General features: G+C 40.5%; 1 protein-coding gene and 1 long non-coding RNA gene across 2 annotated transcripts in view; one reads left to right on the plus strand and one right to left on the minus strand.

The window, feature by feature from the left end:
- The window catches only part of LOC121664720 (interleukin-6 receptor subunit beta-like), a 33,234-nt gene extending 16,737 nt beyond the window's left edge, over positions 1-16,497 (plus strand). Inside the window, exons 10-15 of the mRNA XM_042028220.1 lie at positions 707-829; positions 1,399-1,551; positions 4,320-4,463; positions 7,431-7,527; positions 9,500-9,563; positions 11,949-16,497. Coding sequence (XP_041884154.1) covers positions 707-829; positions 1,399-1,551; positions 4,320-4,463; positions 7,431-7,527; positions 9,500-9,563; positions 11,949-12,425 — 1,058 coding nt within the window. The 3' untranslated portion in view covers positions 12,426-16,497. The remainder of the gene's footprint in view (positions 1-706; positions 830-1,398; positions 1,552-4,319; positions 4,464-7,430; positions 7,528-9,499; positions 9,564-11,948) is intronic.
- LOC121664721 lies at positions 1,652-18,906 on the minus strand. Its single transcript, XR_006016104.1, has 3 exons — positions 17,592-18,906; positions 5,385-5,389; positions 1,652-1,662 (listed from the first exon to the last, which is right to left on the minus strand). It is a non-coding gene; the product is annotated as an uncharacterized LOC121664721 (long non-coding RNA).
- Positions 18,907-19,273: the final 367 nt, after the last annotated feature.

Below are 19,273 nucleotides of genomic sequence, written 5' to 3' on the forward strand. Positions count from 1 at the left end.
CAAACTGCTCTATTAAACAGACTCTCTAAGATTAATTTCTATTTTTATCCCAATGTCTGTATTTGTCAAAGCTGAAGTTCTCAAGTCCAGTATTCCGCTTACCAAGCTAGGCATGATGGGCTTCAGTCAGGGATTTCTTTACGGAACAGACATTGAAAATCTTTATTAAAGTCATGTAGGTGGCCTCTTGCAAAAGCCATTCAGGACTGGTTTTTATGTACAGTAGAGAACATTTAGCTTCAGAGTTCTACAAAGTCTTCTAGAGAGTTCACTGTTTACCTTGGTTCTTCTGCAACATCTGCAGTGCCACATTATATCTAGGTTTTTTGCTTGTTTATATATTCTAGCTGAGTGGGAAATATCTATCCCTGAATTAAGATAACTACAGCCATTTTAGTTCCCAATTTCTTCTTCAGCAGCTAAAGCCTCCCATAGGGAGACTATAAACAGATCAGTCATCTTTTAAAAGAAAACCCATGCTATGTCCTGTTCTGATTTTGAAATAGTTAGCATTAAGCATCCAGAGACACTGAAGAAGGATGTACATATTTCGTACTCAATATAAAGCACTATATAATTATACTATGCTTTGAATCTCAGAAAGCAAGAACTATACAGAAAAACTATGAAACTGTTGTCTTTCCTCTACTTCTTTGTAATTTATAACTTTTCAGTAAACCCTGACATACCTTTATTTGTTTTCCAGACAATTTTCAACCATATAAGTTGTACAAAATAATGGTACATGCATCTGATGTGTGTCAGTGTGAAAGTTTCCTAAGACATGAAATGACTTTTGGAGTGACCCACTTTTACACCGTTGAAGGAGGTATTCCTCCCCTTTGAACAACCTCACCCATTATATTTCTTCTTGTTTCCTATCTGCAGCAATAAAAGGGAGGCTACACAAGATTTCTTTTCCAGGTGACTGAACAGCATTCTCCAGTTAGCGTTGCCTTTAGGCTTAGCAGTTATGTCCTAGCAGTGAATTACCTGAATGCTGTTCCTTACTGACAAGTCCACAGAAATATTTATTACATGCGACATTACCAGAAATAACAGGAAGAGGGTCTCAGACCCATGAGGCTCAAATTTAAATTAAATCAGATTTTCCAATCCCAATTTCATAGTGTCTTATATTGCAAATTGAAAGGAGTATGACTGTCACTATTGGAGTAAAATATTCATAATGAGACAGTCACAATTTCTGCCTATTTTGGTATTGTTTAAGGTGAGGGGCTTTTACTCTATGGGATTTTGCCTTTCTCTTGCATCCTTTACGTTGTATTTATTGGATCTAGAATCCGACAAGAAACTCTCTTGGAAGCAGCTAGGTTTCAGTCTTGTATGTCTACTGCACAGGTATTGATGCAGAACTCAAATATCTGTTTTTTTAAGTTCCTAGGACAGGTCCTGGTCATGTGACAATTCTGAATATCACAAAGCATTCTGCAGTTGTGAAGTGGACTGAAATACCTGCAGAAGACTGTTTGGGCTTTCTCCAGGGATACAGGATCAGTTACACAGATTCATCAAGGCAGAAGTCTCCGGGTAAGCCACCATTGCCAGAAAAAAGCAGCAGCTCAGAGTTAAGAAAGAAAAGTTTAATTCAGACCATTAAGTATACTGAGTTATTTATGCTTTCTGTGCAAACTGAGTGCTCTGCTCTCAAAGGTCAGCTCCTGGTTAGACTTTTTGTGCTCTAGATGCTCCCATGAACACCTAGAATTTTCTAGATATTATCTCAAATTAAATATTGCTACTTCCTTGAAAATTAATTTACAGCAGAATTCTCTAGTAACACTTAAAGGAAGACATACACTTACAGTATTTCTGAAGTATTAAGATTTCAGTCACAACACCTTTATGTTTCATCGCAACTCATCCGAGCTTGAGTCTGAGCCTTTGTATAGGATGTAAGACATTATATATTTCATTTTTCAACTCAATTAGCAGATTGTAATTCTTACCGGTTTCCAAAGACACCACTATAAATTTACTTTTAGAAACATTTTCTTAAATTGGTAGTTTTTACGTTTAATTTTGGACTTGATGACCTCAAAGGTCTTTTTCAACCTTAACAAACTACAAATGATGGTACAAACCTTAACAAATGATGAAACTTCTACACATTGGAATAAATGAATAGCTGTGAATTCAAACCACTTGAGTTTTCAATTAAAAAAATCCCCATACTTCTTTTGATAAGCATTTTCTTTCTGCTCTATAGTGGAAAGTCTCTTTGCCATAAGTAATAACACATTATCTTTGTACATACTGACTTTCAAATAAAATTGTAGACATGCTAGAGAAGACAAAGAGCATCTAAGACAAAGGGAGAGAGTAAGAGTTCTGTAATTCATGTTGACCTATGCCTTCACAGAGCCATAGTCTTCTGGAGACTCTATTCCACTTCAAATACCTATCTGAAAGCACAAGAGGAGCCAGAATGGGAACATCCAGGACTGAACCTAATTTCTTTTTTTTTCCTCTGCCTTAACCAGTCAATACAGCAGTGACATGACACCCAATTGCCATGTTTTCCAGGCAGGGAGTATAATTCTATTGGAGAATTTGGGGGAAGAAAGTCCATAGGCTACAGCACCACATCTACTTCTGTGAAGATCTTAAATCCACAGTGACAAACTTGAAAAGTAATTTCTGCCCCATTAAAAACATCCTTACAACATGGTTGCATGTACATTATTCTGGCCAAGGGAAAAATCCCTGCACCATCAGAAAAGAAAGGCTGAGCTGAAAGCCCCACAAAGCAGGTAAAGCAGAATGCACAGCCCTGTTCCTGTACTGAATGATTAGTAATAGTATTAGCATTAATCAAGCTGAACAACTGCTTGAGTGAGACTAAAGCTTTGATAAGGGCTAGTCCTAATGTTAACTGTTACAATCAACATAAAAACAATGCTTCAGCATGTTAGATATATTTTCCTCTCATGAAGTGTACACAGCCTTCTGTATTCTTCACCAGTGATGGTTTGACCCTGGCTGGGTACCAGAGCAACTGGATGCCAGACCCACTCTGCCCCCTCTGCAAGTGGACAGGGGAGAGAAAATAAAACATTCACGGGTTGAGATAAGGACTAGAAGAGATCTCAGATTACTCTATGGACAAAACAGACTTGGCTTGGGGAAATTAATGGAATTTAATGGCAGTGAAATTCAGAGTAGGACAATGACAAGTAAAACAGATCTTTAAAACACCTTTCTCCACCACTCCCTCCTTCCCAGGCTCTACCTCTTCCCCATCAGCAGCACAGGGAGACACAGACTGGGGCTTGTGGTCAGTTTATCACGGATTGTTTCTGCCACTGTTCAGGGAGAAGAGTCTTCCTGCTCCAGTGTGGGGTGCCTCCCATGGGAGACAGATCTCTGTGAATTTCTCCAGTGTGAGTCCATCCCTTGGGTTACAGTTCTTCATGAACTGCTCCAGCATTCACAGTGTTCACTTCTTACAGGGTGTAGTCCTTCAGCCTGCCCCAGCGTGGATCTCCCATAGGGTCACAAGTCCTACTGGGAAACCTGCTTCAGCATGGGCTTTTCTCTACATGGGTTTGCAGGTCCCTGCCAGGACCCTGCTCCAGCACAGGCCTCCCACAGGTTCACAACCCACTCTCAGGCCTCCTCTGCTCTAGCCTGGGTCTCCTCCACAGGCTGCAGGTGGATCTCTGCATCCCCAGGCACCTCCATGGGTTCAGGGCCACAGCTGCCTCGCCATGAACCACGAACCACAAACCACGTGCTGCAGGGGAACCTCAGCTGCAGCACCTGGAGCACTTCCTGCCCCTCCTTCTCTCCAGGCCTTGGTGTCTGCAGGGCTGTTCCTCTCACACATTCTCACCCCGCTCTTCTCTGGCTGCAATTACATTTGCACAATAACTTTCTTTTCCTTTTAAATCTGTTATCACGGAGGCATTACCACCCTTTCTAATTGGCTCAACCTTGGCCAGCAGCACATCTGTCCTGGGGCCAGCTGGAATTGGATCTGTTGGACATGGGCAGCTTCTGGCAGTTTCTCACAGAAGCTGCCCCTGTAGCCCCCCTGCTACCAAAACGTGGCCATGCAAACCCAACACAGCTTTGGTGTGTTAAAAGCTCATGCTTCTTACCTCTGCATTTAAAATGTACATAAATATTTCAGAGAAATCTGGTATCCATCCAAAGAACATCTGCACAGTGTGGTTTCCTCCAGATGAGGATTAGGGCATTGAAATTTTGCCTCTTCCCCAGTCAGCAACACTGATACATGCTCAGTCATGAGAGTTCATCTAATCATCTCCTCCCCAAACCCTCCTGTATTTCAGCTCTTACTCTCAACTCTTCTACCACAACTTACCATCTCACCGGACTGAAGGAAAAGACCACCTATCGTGTACAGATTTCAGGATTCACTAGTGCTGGAGAAGGACCTCTGACTCTTTCACAACCTTTCAGCACTCCAAAATATGGTACTCTGGAACCTCTATGCATCTGCATTACTCAGCATGAATCCTTGCTTTATGCTCTCTCTGTGCTTACTCACAAGGTTTATTAGTCAATCCTCAGTTGCTGAGAGCAAATACAGAAAATTGTTCCTCTGTAAGAGGTAAACTTTTATCACAGAACAACTCTGCCTGTATTTCATTACCTAGTATACAGGGAAGATTTAGCTAGGGTTCTTCATTTCTGAGACCTTTTCTGACCTTCTTGCGCTAGCTATGTGCACATATCTTTATCTGTTGACAGTTACTGTCATAGATTTCAGCAGTTTAAATTTCTGCCTGACTAGTAAAGTTCAACCATCTGCTCTTGGCAAAATCCTGAGCAATCACATAAAACTGGCTTCCTGAGCCATTAACTGTAAAATTAAAAAATTAAGTATCTTTCAATTGCTCCTATGTGGGTGAAAACTAATCAAAGTGGTTTTTGCTTTGTTATAATTTAAGTACATTTTAAGTAACAGGTCCTTTAGCTCGCTGGCAAAAGTTTTCTTGTCTCAGAGGTGCCTGGAAAGGCTAATACCAATACAATTACATTTAAAAAGTCTAAAGAACTTAAAATCATGTAGGGTTGACTAAACTTAGTCTTTCAAACATTTTTCACACTTCACCAGTTAAACTAAAACTAACACTGCAACAGACTTATTTTTGTTTGCCCACAGGTTCCCTTAATGAATCTTTCTAAATAGAAAAAGAAAAGAACATGCTAAGATGCTATCAGTAACCTGTAAAATTCAGAGACAATAGTATGAAAATGCTTTCTTCCCACAAAAACTTCTGTGTGTTAAGTGAAGGAGGTATAAAATCAAACAACTGAATAGTCAAAAGTGTGAAGCAGAAAAAAAAAGACGAGAAATTTAAAATATTTCTTGAAATCAACAAGGATTGCACCCCTCCTCCCCCCTACTGAAAACTTTCTCCTGTCAATACAAAATATTAAAGTGGAGCTTTTCTGCAGGACTCTATTCCACTCATCCTAACAAACATATATTTGGAGAGGGTTCAATTGTTCAGTAAAGTAACAAAAATGCAGAGTGAGATTAATACAATGTTTTAAAAATTCAAGTAATTACAGTGAATTTAAACATTACATTTACTATTTTTCCTCTCCCCCAGTATTTCACAGGTCACTTAATCCATTAGGAGAATCTCAGGTTTCTTTGCTATTAAAGCCTTTTTCAGCAACAAGGCAATACACAGCTTTCTAAATTAGTTTTTACTACTAGGTAGCTGTTTGGTTTAAAAAAAAAGAGACATTTTTTCTTGGGGGATGGGTAGGAAAAGAAAAACAAGTGGCTTTTTGCAAATATGGTTTGTCAATATCAGTAACACAATCATGAGCTGGCCACACTTTCCTGGCACTATTTTTAAACTTTTGATGTATCCATCTATAAAAAAGACCTCTACACCGACTCAGTCTTAACATCACAATCAGTTTTGGTTCCGGTGTTAGCAGCAGTGTTACTGCCCGAGCACTTTATCAACCTTCATTAACCTCTCAAACACTTTCTTCTCTTTAGGCAGGTGGGATATTGATAGAAAGTACCTCAAGCAAGTATTAACAGAGGTGATAGGAGACATAGGTTTGCACCAAGGATTGACAAGTGGCTGATTACAGATAAAGTGGTCTTAATGTTCTTAGAAAGTAAAGCATGGACACTAACCAAATACACAAAACATATTATTGCTATGAGGACCATGCATGATCTCACAAAAACCCCAACCAAATAAAACAAACAAACAAAACCCAACCAAAACCAACCAGCCAAAAAATCTCCGAAACCCTACTAATAAATCCTGAAACAGATTAGAAGCCACTTTCGCTCAAATAGTTTCTTGTCAAGTCAGACATGCATGAGGGTCCTGACCTACTAAAATCAACTGGAGCTCACGTAACAGCATGGGGTGAAAAAGTATACTTGACAGGTTGGAGAGAAGGGCAGAGAAGAACCCTCTGAAATTCAGCAAAGGCAAATGCCAGGTCCTGCACCTGGGGAGGAGCAAGCCCAGGCACCAGCACAGGCTGGGGCTGACCTGCTGGGCGGCAGCTCTGCAGAGAAGGACCTGCGGGTCCTGGTGGACACCAAGCTGTCCATGAGCCAGCAGAGTGTCCTGGTGGCCAAGGAGGCCAGTGGTATCCTGGGGGGCATTAGGAATGGCATTGCCAGCAGGTCATGGAAGGCGATCCTGCCCCTGTACTCAGCCCTGGTGAGGCCTCACCTGGAGAGCTGTGTCCAGTTCTGGGCTCCTCAGGACAAGAGAGACATGGAACTCCTGAGTGGGTCCAGTGGAGGCTACAAAGGTGTTTAGGGAACTGGAGCACCTTACTAATGAGGAACAGCTGAGGGAGCTGGACCTTTTTATCCTGGAGTAGAGGCAACAGAGAGGGGATCTTACCAATGTATACAAATACACTAAGGGCAAGTGTCAGGAGGATGGGGCCAGACTCTTTTCTGTAATGCCCAATGACACAACAAGAGGCAATGATCATAAACTGAGACACAGGGATTTCCACCTGAACATGAGGAAGAGCTTCTTTACTGTGAGGGTGATGGAGCACAAGAACAGATTGGCCAGAGAGGCTGGGGAGTCTTCTTCCCTAGAGATATTCAAAACCTGCCTGGATGCCATCCTGTATCACCTGCTCTAGGTGAACCTGCTTTAGCAGGGGGTTAGAACAGGTGATCTTCAGAGATCCCTTCTAATCCCCACTGTTCTGTGACTCTATGATACCTAGATATCTTAAGAATACAAACCTGAAAAGCTCATACTCCCCTGAAAATACCAGGTCTAGTTTTAACTAGATTTTACTTAAATTCCAGAAGAAGTGTAAAGTTGGCTTTGACTTCTGTTTGAAATACTTCTCTCATGAAGTTAATAAGGCCTTTCTGTACTTAAACACCATAAATCTGACTCTATCTTTCTGTTTCCCATCAGATAAAGGAGAATTTGAAGGTTTTGTGATTGGCCTTTGTTTCAGCATGATACTCATTCTGGTTTTTGCACTGCTCATTTGTTCTCTAGTGCTTAAAAGGTAAGAACAGAATATTGGCTGGAGTTGTTAGCAGCACTCTTGTTTTGCTTAGATCTGGGCTTCATAGCACTGAGCCTTTTTTGTCATTAAAGGCAACACAACTCAAAAAACACACAACATAAAAGCCACTGTACTCATTGCACAGTGAGAGCAATTACAAGTCACTATATGCTGATTAAAATAGTAAAAAGAGTTTGTCAAAAATCTATCATCTTTAGCTTTTGATTCCATTATCTAACCACCTCCTGTCACAAACACCCTTAGAAAGAGCCAGGACCATTTCTCACAGTGGGAAATACGCTCTATATGTAGATAAAGCATGCATTTAATTGTTTTTATCTAACATGTTTCTTGCAAACACATTTAGATATTAAATGTATAAAGTATGCATACAAGCACATAATGAGAAAGAGTAATATATGAATAAGTAGGAGCAAGACAGAAAAACAAGGGTGCCTGTAAGATGTGAAGGTGGTCCTCTTATTTTAGGAGAAATTGTTTCCCACAATAATAAAGTATTCACCCCCACATAATAATCTGAGGCACAATATTGCAGCATACACTACGACTTAAAGAAAATGGTTTGCATAGTAATGGGTTCTAGTATTAATTTTTTGACAAACTTAATTGCATACAGCCAGTCATGTTACTATTTAGTGTCCTAGAACACTACCCTCCCTTTTTCCCCTCTTCACACAGCACCAGCCTCAGAAGCTGAAAGCGCAGCAGCTAAAGGACAGATGGCACAACCTGTGGCTTGAAAGCCATGAAAACCACAGCATGACATAGCCTGCTTTAGCTTAAACTCCTGTCCTTGCCTCTGGGAAACATACTCCCCATGAAGCCTCCTGTGCTCTTACCTTTTCAGATTGTACTTTGAGTTCCACTGTGTCTGATACAGTAGTTTTGACAAGAACTTCTGAGACCTACACCAAAGTTTTGACCTAGAGCAAACTTAATTGTGTTAAACTAAGACCACACTTCATTGTCTGCGCCCAATAGGAAAGAAAATGAAAAAAACCCCTACAAAACAAACAGGCAGCACACAGGAACCCAGCACAGCACTACAAAAGAGTGCTTAGATTTGTAAATTTGTAGTAATATTGAACATTTTTAACTGAGATGAAGGGTGCAGCAAAACCCTCATCTCAATTGCCTTCTTGATTTGCTAAAAAGGAGCCAGCCAGTGAGCCAAACACCTATCTTCACAGGATCAGCAAGAGATCCAGTAACTTTACAGCTACATTCTTCACCTCAAACCACAGCCTAAGCAGACACGAAGTATCCTAAAGCTAATGAAATCTAGATTTAATTTCAAAACTGAAAAACGTTGAAGCCAACACTGAGGCTGAGTGATGGACTACTTAAACTATCAGCCTCTCTTAATGCTGTGTTGAGGCTTTTTTAATGGAGGTGAGATGCTGTATGTAATAGCTCCCAGAACGAGCCAAACACAAAACAATCCGGAAAGAGCAGGAGCTGTGTTGCCCCCTTAGAGCTTCTTCCAGACCACCAGTGCCATTGCACACGGGCTGAATGAAGCAGTATCTTGCTCTTTGTATTTAACGGAAAGGAAGCCCAGGAGCAACTACTTACTGAAACAAACTTTGTCCTAGTTGTCCCAAAGCCCTCAAGGAAGATAGAGGTTTTTTGGAAATGATAACTAATTAGATGTATAGAAATATTAGATGTATAGATTAAATGTATAGAAAGAGACAACTTTGCCAGCACTTTCACAGCTCCTTTGTCATTGAACAAAGATGCTAATCATCATTAACTCAGCATTTCAGTGTCGACTACCGAGTTTGTTCTTCAGCTTCTAATTAGCATTATGCTTAAAAATCTCTGTAGAACACCTTTTTTTGATGGTCACAAAAATATTAATATGTTATATAGGAACAGTAATTAATTTAAATGCATAGGAAACGTCAGTCATTTAACCTGATTATAAATTTAAAATGCTTCTTTACAGGCTGAAAATATCATACTGGCCCAGTGTACCAAGCCCAAGAAACAGCAGTGCACTCCAAGATATGGCAAGTACTCTTCTGATAGCATGAAAAAATACACAGGGGAGATCTTTGATTAATCTATAATGCTAGTCATTTGTTCTTTCATACTTCACTCCAGAAGATGTCTAATATCAACAGCGGGAAAGCCAGAGTAATATTCAAAATACAGGATAGGGGATGGTTGTTATTTAGGCATAGGCTGTATATTCTTTTAAATTTAATAAAGGTCTCAGACTTTTCTGAGTACATTGTAGAGCATTTTTAAAGGCATGGTTCTTAAAAGAACAAATCAAAGCTGAACGGGGGTAGATGGAGTCTAAAGAGAGAAATTCAGTGTTTATATCCAGTCAGTTTTCACCAACTCAAACTGATTATTAAGTTCAAGTTATTCAAAATACAAAGTAATGAATTGTGGCCTAATTCCAGAGAAGTTTCATGACAGAGGGCATGTGACATGGTGTTTTCTGAAGTCTGCTCCTCACTCCTCAGTCCCTGCTTGCCTCCAAAGCAATCCCGGGACTCTGGCTGGCAGCTGGTGGCTGGCTGAGGAGCACCTACTGGTCAACAGGCACCAAGGTTCAGCAGCATCCTCACATCTTGCCCACAGCTTTCTCATATGTTTTGATAAGTATACCTTAATTTCAGCACTAAAAAAGCAGGGAAATCAGCTGTTAGGAAAAAATAAAGCTGTTAGAAGCAGCTGCTGGAGACCACATTATCCACCTTTGCCTATTAGTGGACTTGTTTTTATCTTTGCCTTCTTGCCTTCCCCCTTTTAATAAGATTTCTGCAGCGGTTTTGGTGACATCTGATACTAAAAGTTCTCGTCTTAGAACACCTACGTTTATCTCTTAAGTCTCAGACCACCTACCACTGTGTTTTTGGAGCAGGGACTAGTACTGCTTCCCTTCTTAAATCTCTTTTTCTGGAAGGCCTGACCTTAATTTGGCACTTGTCAATCTAGTAGTTTCTCTCATGATCTTTAACAAGCAGACTTCTATCTAGTCAAATTTCAGGCATTGGCTAGTAGGTGTCTACAAGCCAGACACTGGCCAAAACTGGGATACAGAGTGAAGTAATCAGAAACAAAATTTCAGAAGACCCTGATAGTCTGCTAGTAATCAGAAGTTTTGCTGAATATCAGCATTGCTTCCTGTGACACAGCAAGTATGGATTTTCATATTCTGGATCAGGACTTCCTCACCTTCTTTCTTCCTTTCTTCCACCTAAATGTAGATAAAGAAGTGATGAGTTCAGAGCTATTATCAGGTAGTCATTTTGCAGTGAAGAATTGCAAGTGAAATACACTGAGGCTGCATGCTACAGAAAGGACAAATAGGTTTTATGAACCACAGTGCCACTTTGACACAAAATATTTAAAAGCAAAATATATAAATTTAAAATGCCTTTAACTTTTCCTTCAGAGACAAAGCAACTGTCTAAGAAAATGAAGTCTGTGTTAACCACACCTGGTAAAGAATACCGTAATGTTGATAACACGTCAGACACAGAAATGCCAGATACCAGATAATGGCTTGGGAGAAAGCAGAAAAAGCACTATGTCAGGAGACAGTACAATAAACAGGTTACCAGATACATTGTCAAGAAGTAATTTGGTATTCTAAACAATTAATGAACTGTGGAGAAAGGCATTCCCCAAATGGGCACTGCAAAACAGAGGCAGGGAGCAAATCTTGCTACATTCTGTATGTTTATTCTATCACATTACAAGAGAAAAATACAGATATCTGATGTGGTATTGCTGAGATTTCAAAGAGCAGCATTCTTATTTCCCAGTCAGATCACAAATTGTAAGAAGAAGGAAATAAAAAACAATACACACTTACTTATTTCTTGCAAAAAATATTTAGAGCAATGGGTGGGGCAGGGAGAAGGAAAGAAAAAAACCTAATAGCTATGCCAGCCTGCCCATAATTTAAAAAGCATTATGGCAAATGTGGGCAAACCCGGAACAACCTAAGTGGAAAATAAGAAAACTTGGTGTTACCACCTGTTCTCCATTTAACCATCCAGAATTTGCAAAAACTTGTTACCCCAGGTATACTCGGATCACAACATGGCATGAAGTTTAATAACAAACTGTTTGCAGCAGCTGACAGGTTAATCTCGTCTGGCTGCTGTTGCTGCCTTTTTATAGTGACATATTTGCTAAATTTTTTGAAAGCTGTTGTTCTCAGAACAGCACATCATGAGACGCATTTTATCATCACTACTTTTGGTCCCAAGTAAACATAAAAGCAAGAAAAACTTTGCTTAAATACTTTGGGACAGGAGAAGAGGATCCCCTAAATTAGGGAAAAAAGTATTTTCACTCATATTTCTAAAACCAAAAATGAGATAAAATGAATTAATTAGCATATTATTCTTTTTCCTTGCTTTGTCTCACAGACTAACTGGAAACCCGTTTCAAAGTCACTGCTTCAGGCCCTGTCAGACAATGATACCACCAGCCTTTTTGTCATAGACCATGAGACAAAGGCTCCTCTGATGCTAGACCTCTTCACAGATGGTGGACAAGGCAGCAAGCGTGACACTTGCCAGTCAGAAAATCCTAGCAATAACATAGACGTGAGTCTGAGGCATGAAGAAATCCCTGCAGAAGCAGTTACAAGTGAAGAAGACATCATTTCCATTGAAGTACCACTCTTGAGTGACTACGCCAGCATGGAGTTCAGCCAGAAAGCCCTGATGAGTCTGACAGTGAGCATGCCTGAAAGAGCTGCTCCTCCTCACCTGGAAATGGAACTAAGCAGTAAGCCAGCACAAACTGTGCATAAGGTTTTGTTTGCTTCCCAGGACTACCTCAAACAAAGCCAGGTAGTACTTTTGCCATCTGGACCAACTTTCATGGGACAAGTCAATTAAAACTGAAGCATCTTCATAATTTTCCTTACCATAAAATCAAGTTCCAACACTTCTGATGCCTCAGTGGAGGCACTAGGACCAAATAAGATAGTGAGCTTGTGACAATAGTTATCTCCACTACAGTAAGTTTCCTTGGTGAAATAGGTTGATTATATGATTAGATTAACTATTTCACCTCAGTCATTCAGTGGAAAGTCCTACCATCTTCACACAGGCAAAACTTTCAGGGACTCATAAGAAAAATCTTTCAGTAAAGTACCTCTTGCTTGGTATTTTGTTCCAAGGCACTCAGGAGCCATTCAAGGCTTCCACTCTAAGCACAGTATCCTTGTAGATATCAGGAGAATTCTCTACTCACTATGATCAACTTAAGATCTGAATTTCAGATCTCATAAGTTCTTCAGCAAAAAAATTTCACCAAGAGTATCTACCACTCCAAAGAAGCTCTCCAGTTGATCAAAGGTGGCCAGAGAAATTAGTCCAAGTCTTTCAAATTAGGAATCAAAAATTATGTTTATTGGTCTATGTAAAACACCATTAGTACTTTACATCCTAGAACTTTACTTATTGTACATAAATAGTGCTGTGTAAGTGAAGATGATAATAAGTTTCATTAACAGTATTGGAGTTGTTACTTGTATTAAATTAAGGTTATTTCCTCTTACAATTACCTACAAATTCAGATAAAACCCCATCCATATTCTGTGATGAGCTGTAGCTGCAGATATGTTTTCACACTGCATGGAATGTAAATAACTGTAACACAGACTTCAGGAGATGAACAGATAGCTCTGTTAGCCATCCCTCAAAAGATTGCATGGAAGAGGAGCCACTGGAATACAGGGGGTAAAAGTGTGTTCCTCAATATGCTTTCTATGCGACTCCATCAGGTATCTCCACAATGCAAGGAGTCTGAACCATTTTCAGCCTTACAAGAGTTTCTCAGTCATGAACTCTGCAGGCATGAATGGTCTGCACTTATTGTAGAAAACCCAGTTTATTGTTGTTGTCTAAAGCTTAAGGAGCGTTTTATTCGAATTGCTTTGTGGAGAAAGAAATTGGTCAACTGTACCATAAGTACCAGAGAATCCATAGATGGACTTTTTTTAAAATTCTACCTGTTGTAACTGCTAGATTTAGCTTAGCACGCTGTAGTTCCTGAGAGCTCAGCAGGGGTTACCCAGGCCAACGCGACCCGGTCACATCCCGCAGTCCATTTCGGATGACCCTGCGATATTGCTCTGGTCAGCTATCAGCGTTACAACCGTGATGACAGAGGAGGCAAGAAGGGTCTCTCATGAGACCTGAGATGGCTTTAATCACATCTTGTCCTGGTGACCCTCAGAGGCAGAGAGACCTCGTAGTCTGGTGCAGGATGGTTTTGTCAGGGTCTCAGGGGTGGTCCCTGGGCAGGGTTGGGGTACAGGAACCAATAGGGAGAGCCCGAGGGAGTGGCCAGGAGTAGGGGCAGGGAAGAGCAGGAGGGAGAGTGCAGCATTGCAAAAGCAGCAGGTTAACAGGCTACCACATCTCTCATTAAAAGTGAAGGACAATTGACATTCACACAAATATTTCCATGCATACTAGGCAGTATGAATTGTAGAACAGCCATGCTTGCAAAAACTCAGAGAAATTCCATATCCCCCACTTCATTGATTTAGTGACAATCCATAACAAAACCTGGTTTATTCATTTTCCTTATTTATATTCACTCTCTCTTTAACTACATCTCTCTATATCTGTTAAGACTGCCAGGAATAAACCTGTATTTCACTGTGGGTTATGCACTGGTTTTTTTCTTAGCACTCAAAATTCACTGTTCCCCCACAAAGCAATATGCGCTCAGGGTTGTTAAATCTTGTAATTGAAACAAGGGATAAGAGGAGCACTCCCCAGAGATCACACAAGTTTGGAGAGTCTTTTAAATATCTTTCTACTTTTTTTAAACTTCAGTCTGGTGACCTCACCTGATTTGAATCTAAGAGAATGCAAATGATCCTGCTATTAGTGCAGTTATTTTTACTTGTAATATCTAGTAGTGGTGTTGAAGAGCTGTTCCAGACAATGAAGTCCTGACATACAATCAAGTAGTCATAATTTGTCCATATCCAAAATATAAGAATTATCTATGCTCCTTACTTACAGTATTTCTTTCATTTCTGGTCAAAGAAACTTATTTTCCTGGTGCAGTTTGTACCTTCAATAGCTTTACTCATCCCTGTAAACAATGAATTCTTCTTTTCTTACTCTGCACCTACCAAACCAATACATATTATTCAGTTATGGATAAAGTATGTATAAAGTAAGTAAGGAGAACCAAACCAAAGACTTGCAAGCAGTTTCAGTATATGAAGCAGGCTTATAGATGAAACTCAATAGACAGCTTGGGGTTTTAACCTGGTGATTATTAACTCCACTGTACTAGCCATTGTCTGACATCTTGCTAAAGAAAATTCATGTAACAGGACAGGAGAATTGTATTAGAAGCACCCATGGATATTAAATAGAAGAGATAGATGTATTCTACTTTCAGTTATAAAGCTCACAATATATGCAATTCTTAACTGATCTCATTAAAGCAGTATTTGTACAATAGCTGTAAACAGTACATTTGGGAGAATAAGAGATACATGAAAAATCCTGGTGTGGAGATTAGATATAAATGAAGAACTCATCCCATCATGATGAGTTCTTGAGAGCAAAGAAAGAAGCTTTTATATGGAGAGAAATAGAAGAGTACACTTGCTAAATATTTTCATGCAGCCAAAAAGGAGGCTTAGTTCGAATAATGTATTTACTCAGGGACACAGGATTAGGAGACACACTGCTCAGTTCTTCAGGTTAGGGAAAAATATCTTTCTGTGGTATGTTTTTATGGTTGGCTCTTCCGTGGAGATTTTTAGTTCAGTTGGAAGGGTCCTACAACAGTCATCTAGTTGTACTCTCTGACTTCTTCAGGCAGTTTAAAGAAATGTGTGCATATACTGGTGTATAGCAACTGCAGAAGCCTTCCTCTACAAATAAACATGTTCATTCCATGTGCCATAGTACTGTTCAAGTGGTTTGTGTAGTGTTCTTAGCTTCAATATCCTTAGCTTCAATGTGTGTTATGCTGAGTGAAATTGCAGATATGAAGGCTCAGGACCTTGCACAAAAGGCAAGATATTTTATAATTAAAATTTTGCTTTCTTTTCACATTCATCATAGCTCTGGATGATCTGGATGATCATTAGTGAGAATTTAGACATGGTAAAAGCTTAGACAACTGTAGGCCTGGAGGCACATCAGCACATCACATTGGCATATGCACATCAGCATAGTGATTTATAGCAGGGGATATTGTACTGCAAGGTTACAGTGCTTTAGCATTCTGTATCTACAGAGAAAGGAAAGTAATACTCAGTCTAATATAGCACAAAGCTAGGTTAGTACTTTTTCTGGCAGCCAGAGTAGATGGTTTTGCTTGCATGGACATGAAGATTTTTTTAATTATTTTAAATTTTTTTATTATATTTTTTATTTAGTGCTTAAAAGTCAGACTGCAGTCCAGTAGTTAGCACTGAAAATTCCCACAGTGTGTCAGAGACAAAACAAACAAGTACTCATCCTGGAACAGGAGATTGCAGCAACCACAGTATTGTAGAGGTTGACTCTGTATTAGTTAACAAATGAATAATAATGTCTACCAAATATCTACAAATTCCCCCAGAATCTAAGCATTAGAGGTACTATGACAACCCTTAAAGCCACTTTTATGCCACAATAGTATCTGCAGTCGTGCAGAGTGCTCTGGAAAGAAAACACAGGGGCATCCTGTCAACCCAAGTCAACTGCAGTTACTGCTACAAAAAACATAAAATAATGTAGCAATTCAGGAAAGACCTCTAGCTCCAGAAGACACCCATCTTGGAGCTCTTGACTCTGTGTCACAAGCTCTTGGTTTGCCTGTTTCGCTTTCTCTTGATGGCACTCTAGGTCTGCTGCCTGAATGATGTTAAATGTGTTCCGGTACAATGTTGATGGAATCTGTATGAACCTGGATAATAAAACTTGTGACAGCTTACACCACTAATTTCTGAGCACTGTTTATAGAAGACCGCTGCCAAGACAGATCATTCCATGCCAGTGGTGTTGGGATGGGAAAATCTTATCCTCACACCTGTTTCAATTCTATAGCAGAACCACCAGTCTGATTAATAAAACTTAGAACAGCCTGCTGTGCTAGAAATGGTCATTCCCATTATTCATCCTCAGAGACCCCTCCAGTGCTTCACAGAATCACAGGATCACTGAGGTTGGAAAAGGCCTTTAGGATTAAGACCAACTGCAAACCTAATACTTCCAAGCCCACCACTAAACCATGTCCTTAAGCGCCTCCAAGGTGGTGACTTAACCAGTTCCCTGGGCAGCCTGTTCCAAGGCTTGACAAATCCTCCTGTGAAAAAAGGTTTCCAAGTATTCAATCTAAACCTCCCCTGGTGCAACTTGGGGCCATTTCCTCTAATCCTCTCACTTGTTACCTGTGAGAATGTATTGGCACTCACCTCACTGCAACCTCCTTTCAGGCAGTTGTAAAGGGTGATAAGATCCCTTCCCTGAGCATCCTTCTCTCCAGGCTAAACATCCCCAGCTCCCTCAGCCACTCCTTGTAAGACCTATGCTCTAACTTCATTCCATAAAGCCTTCCCCAGGCAATCTGGTGGGCTTATTACTTTACAGAAATAAACCCACCAAGGAAGTAATCTGGATTTGTTGAAGTGGTAGACACAGGAGACAAAGAAAAATCCTGAAGAATGACAGACAAAGCTACAGCCAGCCCTTACAGGGAAACTGACATGAAATGTGTTCAGTTCCATGCTGGAGACACTGGACTCTAGGCAAGCTGGAGAGTAGTAGACATGCTACTTTACCTGAAAAATTACAGGCTGCAGCCAGTTTTTCATAGATTGTTAGCACAGAAGTGGGTAACAGAACAGTAAAGCTCTTACAGATATTCTCTGGCCTTTCCCAAACAGTAATCTGGGGCTGGGCCCAGAGAGTGGTGGGGAATGGCTCTGCATCCAGCTGGGGACCAGTCACTAGCAGTGTCCTCCCAGTATCAGTGTTGGCCCCAGTCCTGTTTAATATCTCTTCTGATGATCTGGATGAGGGGATTGAATCTACCACAGCAAATTAGCAGATGACACCAAGCTGGGTGTGAGTGTTGATCTGCTTGAGGGTAGGAGGGTTCTGCAGAGGGATCTGGACAGGCTGGATTGATGGGCCAAAGCCAACAACATGAGGTTTAACAAGACCAAGTGCCTGGTCCTGCAGGTTGGCCACAGCAATCCCCCGCAGTGCTACAGGCTGGGGACAGAGTGGCTGGACAGTGGCCAGGCAGAAAGGGACTGGGGGGTACTGATTGACAGCAGCTAAACATGAGCCAGGGTGTGCCCAGGTGGCCAGGCTGCATCTTGAATCCTGTGTTCAGTTCTGGGCTCCCCAGTTTAGGGAGGATGTTGAGATGCTCAAATGCATCCAGAGGGCAACAAGGCTGGTGAAGGGTCTGGAGCACAAGTCCTATGAGGAACAGCTGAGGGATCTGGGGTTGTTCATCCTGGAGAAAAAGTAGCAGCATCGTAGTGAATCCTGGCTGGACCCCTTTCCCATATTCCAATATCAAAGACTTGTGCAAGGCAATTAAGGAGTTTTGGATGCATAGTAACTATTTTAAGATCCTTTTAAGTGCTACCTTTTCTACACATCTGTTAGTGCCTCATGATTTGATTACAATAATGCAAACTCTTCTCACACCTGGTGAATTTGTGTTGTGGGAACAACAGTGGAAGCTAATTTTATCTGATTTATTGCGAATTCTATGGCAAACTCCAGATAATTATCTGGATTTTGACAACAATTATATCACACTAGACCATTTATCTTTATTGGTGACAATAATATCGCAAATCCTCAAAAACAAGCAGTGCTTATTCCACGTCCTGCTCTTATTGAAATAACACGTGCTGCTGAAAAGGCCTTAACATTACTACCATCTCAAACTCCTGAATCTCATTATACTAATATTAAACAATTGCCAGCTGAAAATATTATTCACTTTTATAAGCATTTGCACGGAGCTATCTTTTCCCAGGTCCCTAATCCTGACCTCCAACAAGCGCTCCTACTCGAACTGCTCCAAGTGAATATGAATGATGCTTGCAAACAAATCATCCTGACTCTTCCTTTGCACCCCCCTCCGACTGTTGAATCCATCCTCGAAGTCTGTACAAAGACGGTGCAGCTGAACACAGCTGTTCCCCTTTTGAAAAAAGTGGGGATGGTGGAGGAGGTTGTGGAGAACGTGATGGGTACAGGGTGACACTTTACCGTGCCATAAATCGAGTCTCTCCTGATGGGAGAGAATTTGCTGAAAGGCTTTGCAAGGAGTTTGAGAGATAAACCGAGATGTCTCCTTTAGTTTCAATGCTTCCAGATAGTTGTTTATTAAGTCTTATCAGAGGAACAGAGCCACTAGCGTGACCCAGATACAGCACAGAAGGAAGAAAAGTAGGAATGAGTCCAATTATCAAGATTTACACAGCCTTTTAAAGATATTTTAACCAATAGTTACTAAAAACGTACATTATTTTCACTTTCACTTATTCAGTAACACGACTAGGAACTGCGGAATTTTCTATCCAATCATTCCAAACCACTTTTACTGCAGAATATGGAGCAGTAGAAGGAGAAGAAGGTCTAGAGAACAACAACAATCCTCCATTTTGATATTTTTTACTCTTATTTATTTACTACAAAGAGAAGCCTAAAAGCTCTAAATTTTTCGCCCTGTGACAATCTTACATAGTAGT

Source organism: Corvus kubaryi, unplaced genomic scaffold (assembly GCF_017639235.1).
Source record: "Corvus kubaryi isolate FWS band 111438036 unplaced genomic scaffold, C.kubaryi_AGA036_p1.0 37308, whole genome shotgun sequence".
NCBI lineage: Eukaryota > Metazoa > Chordata > Aves > Passeriformes > Corvidae > Corvus > Corvus kubaryi.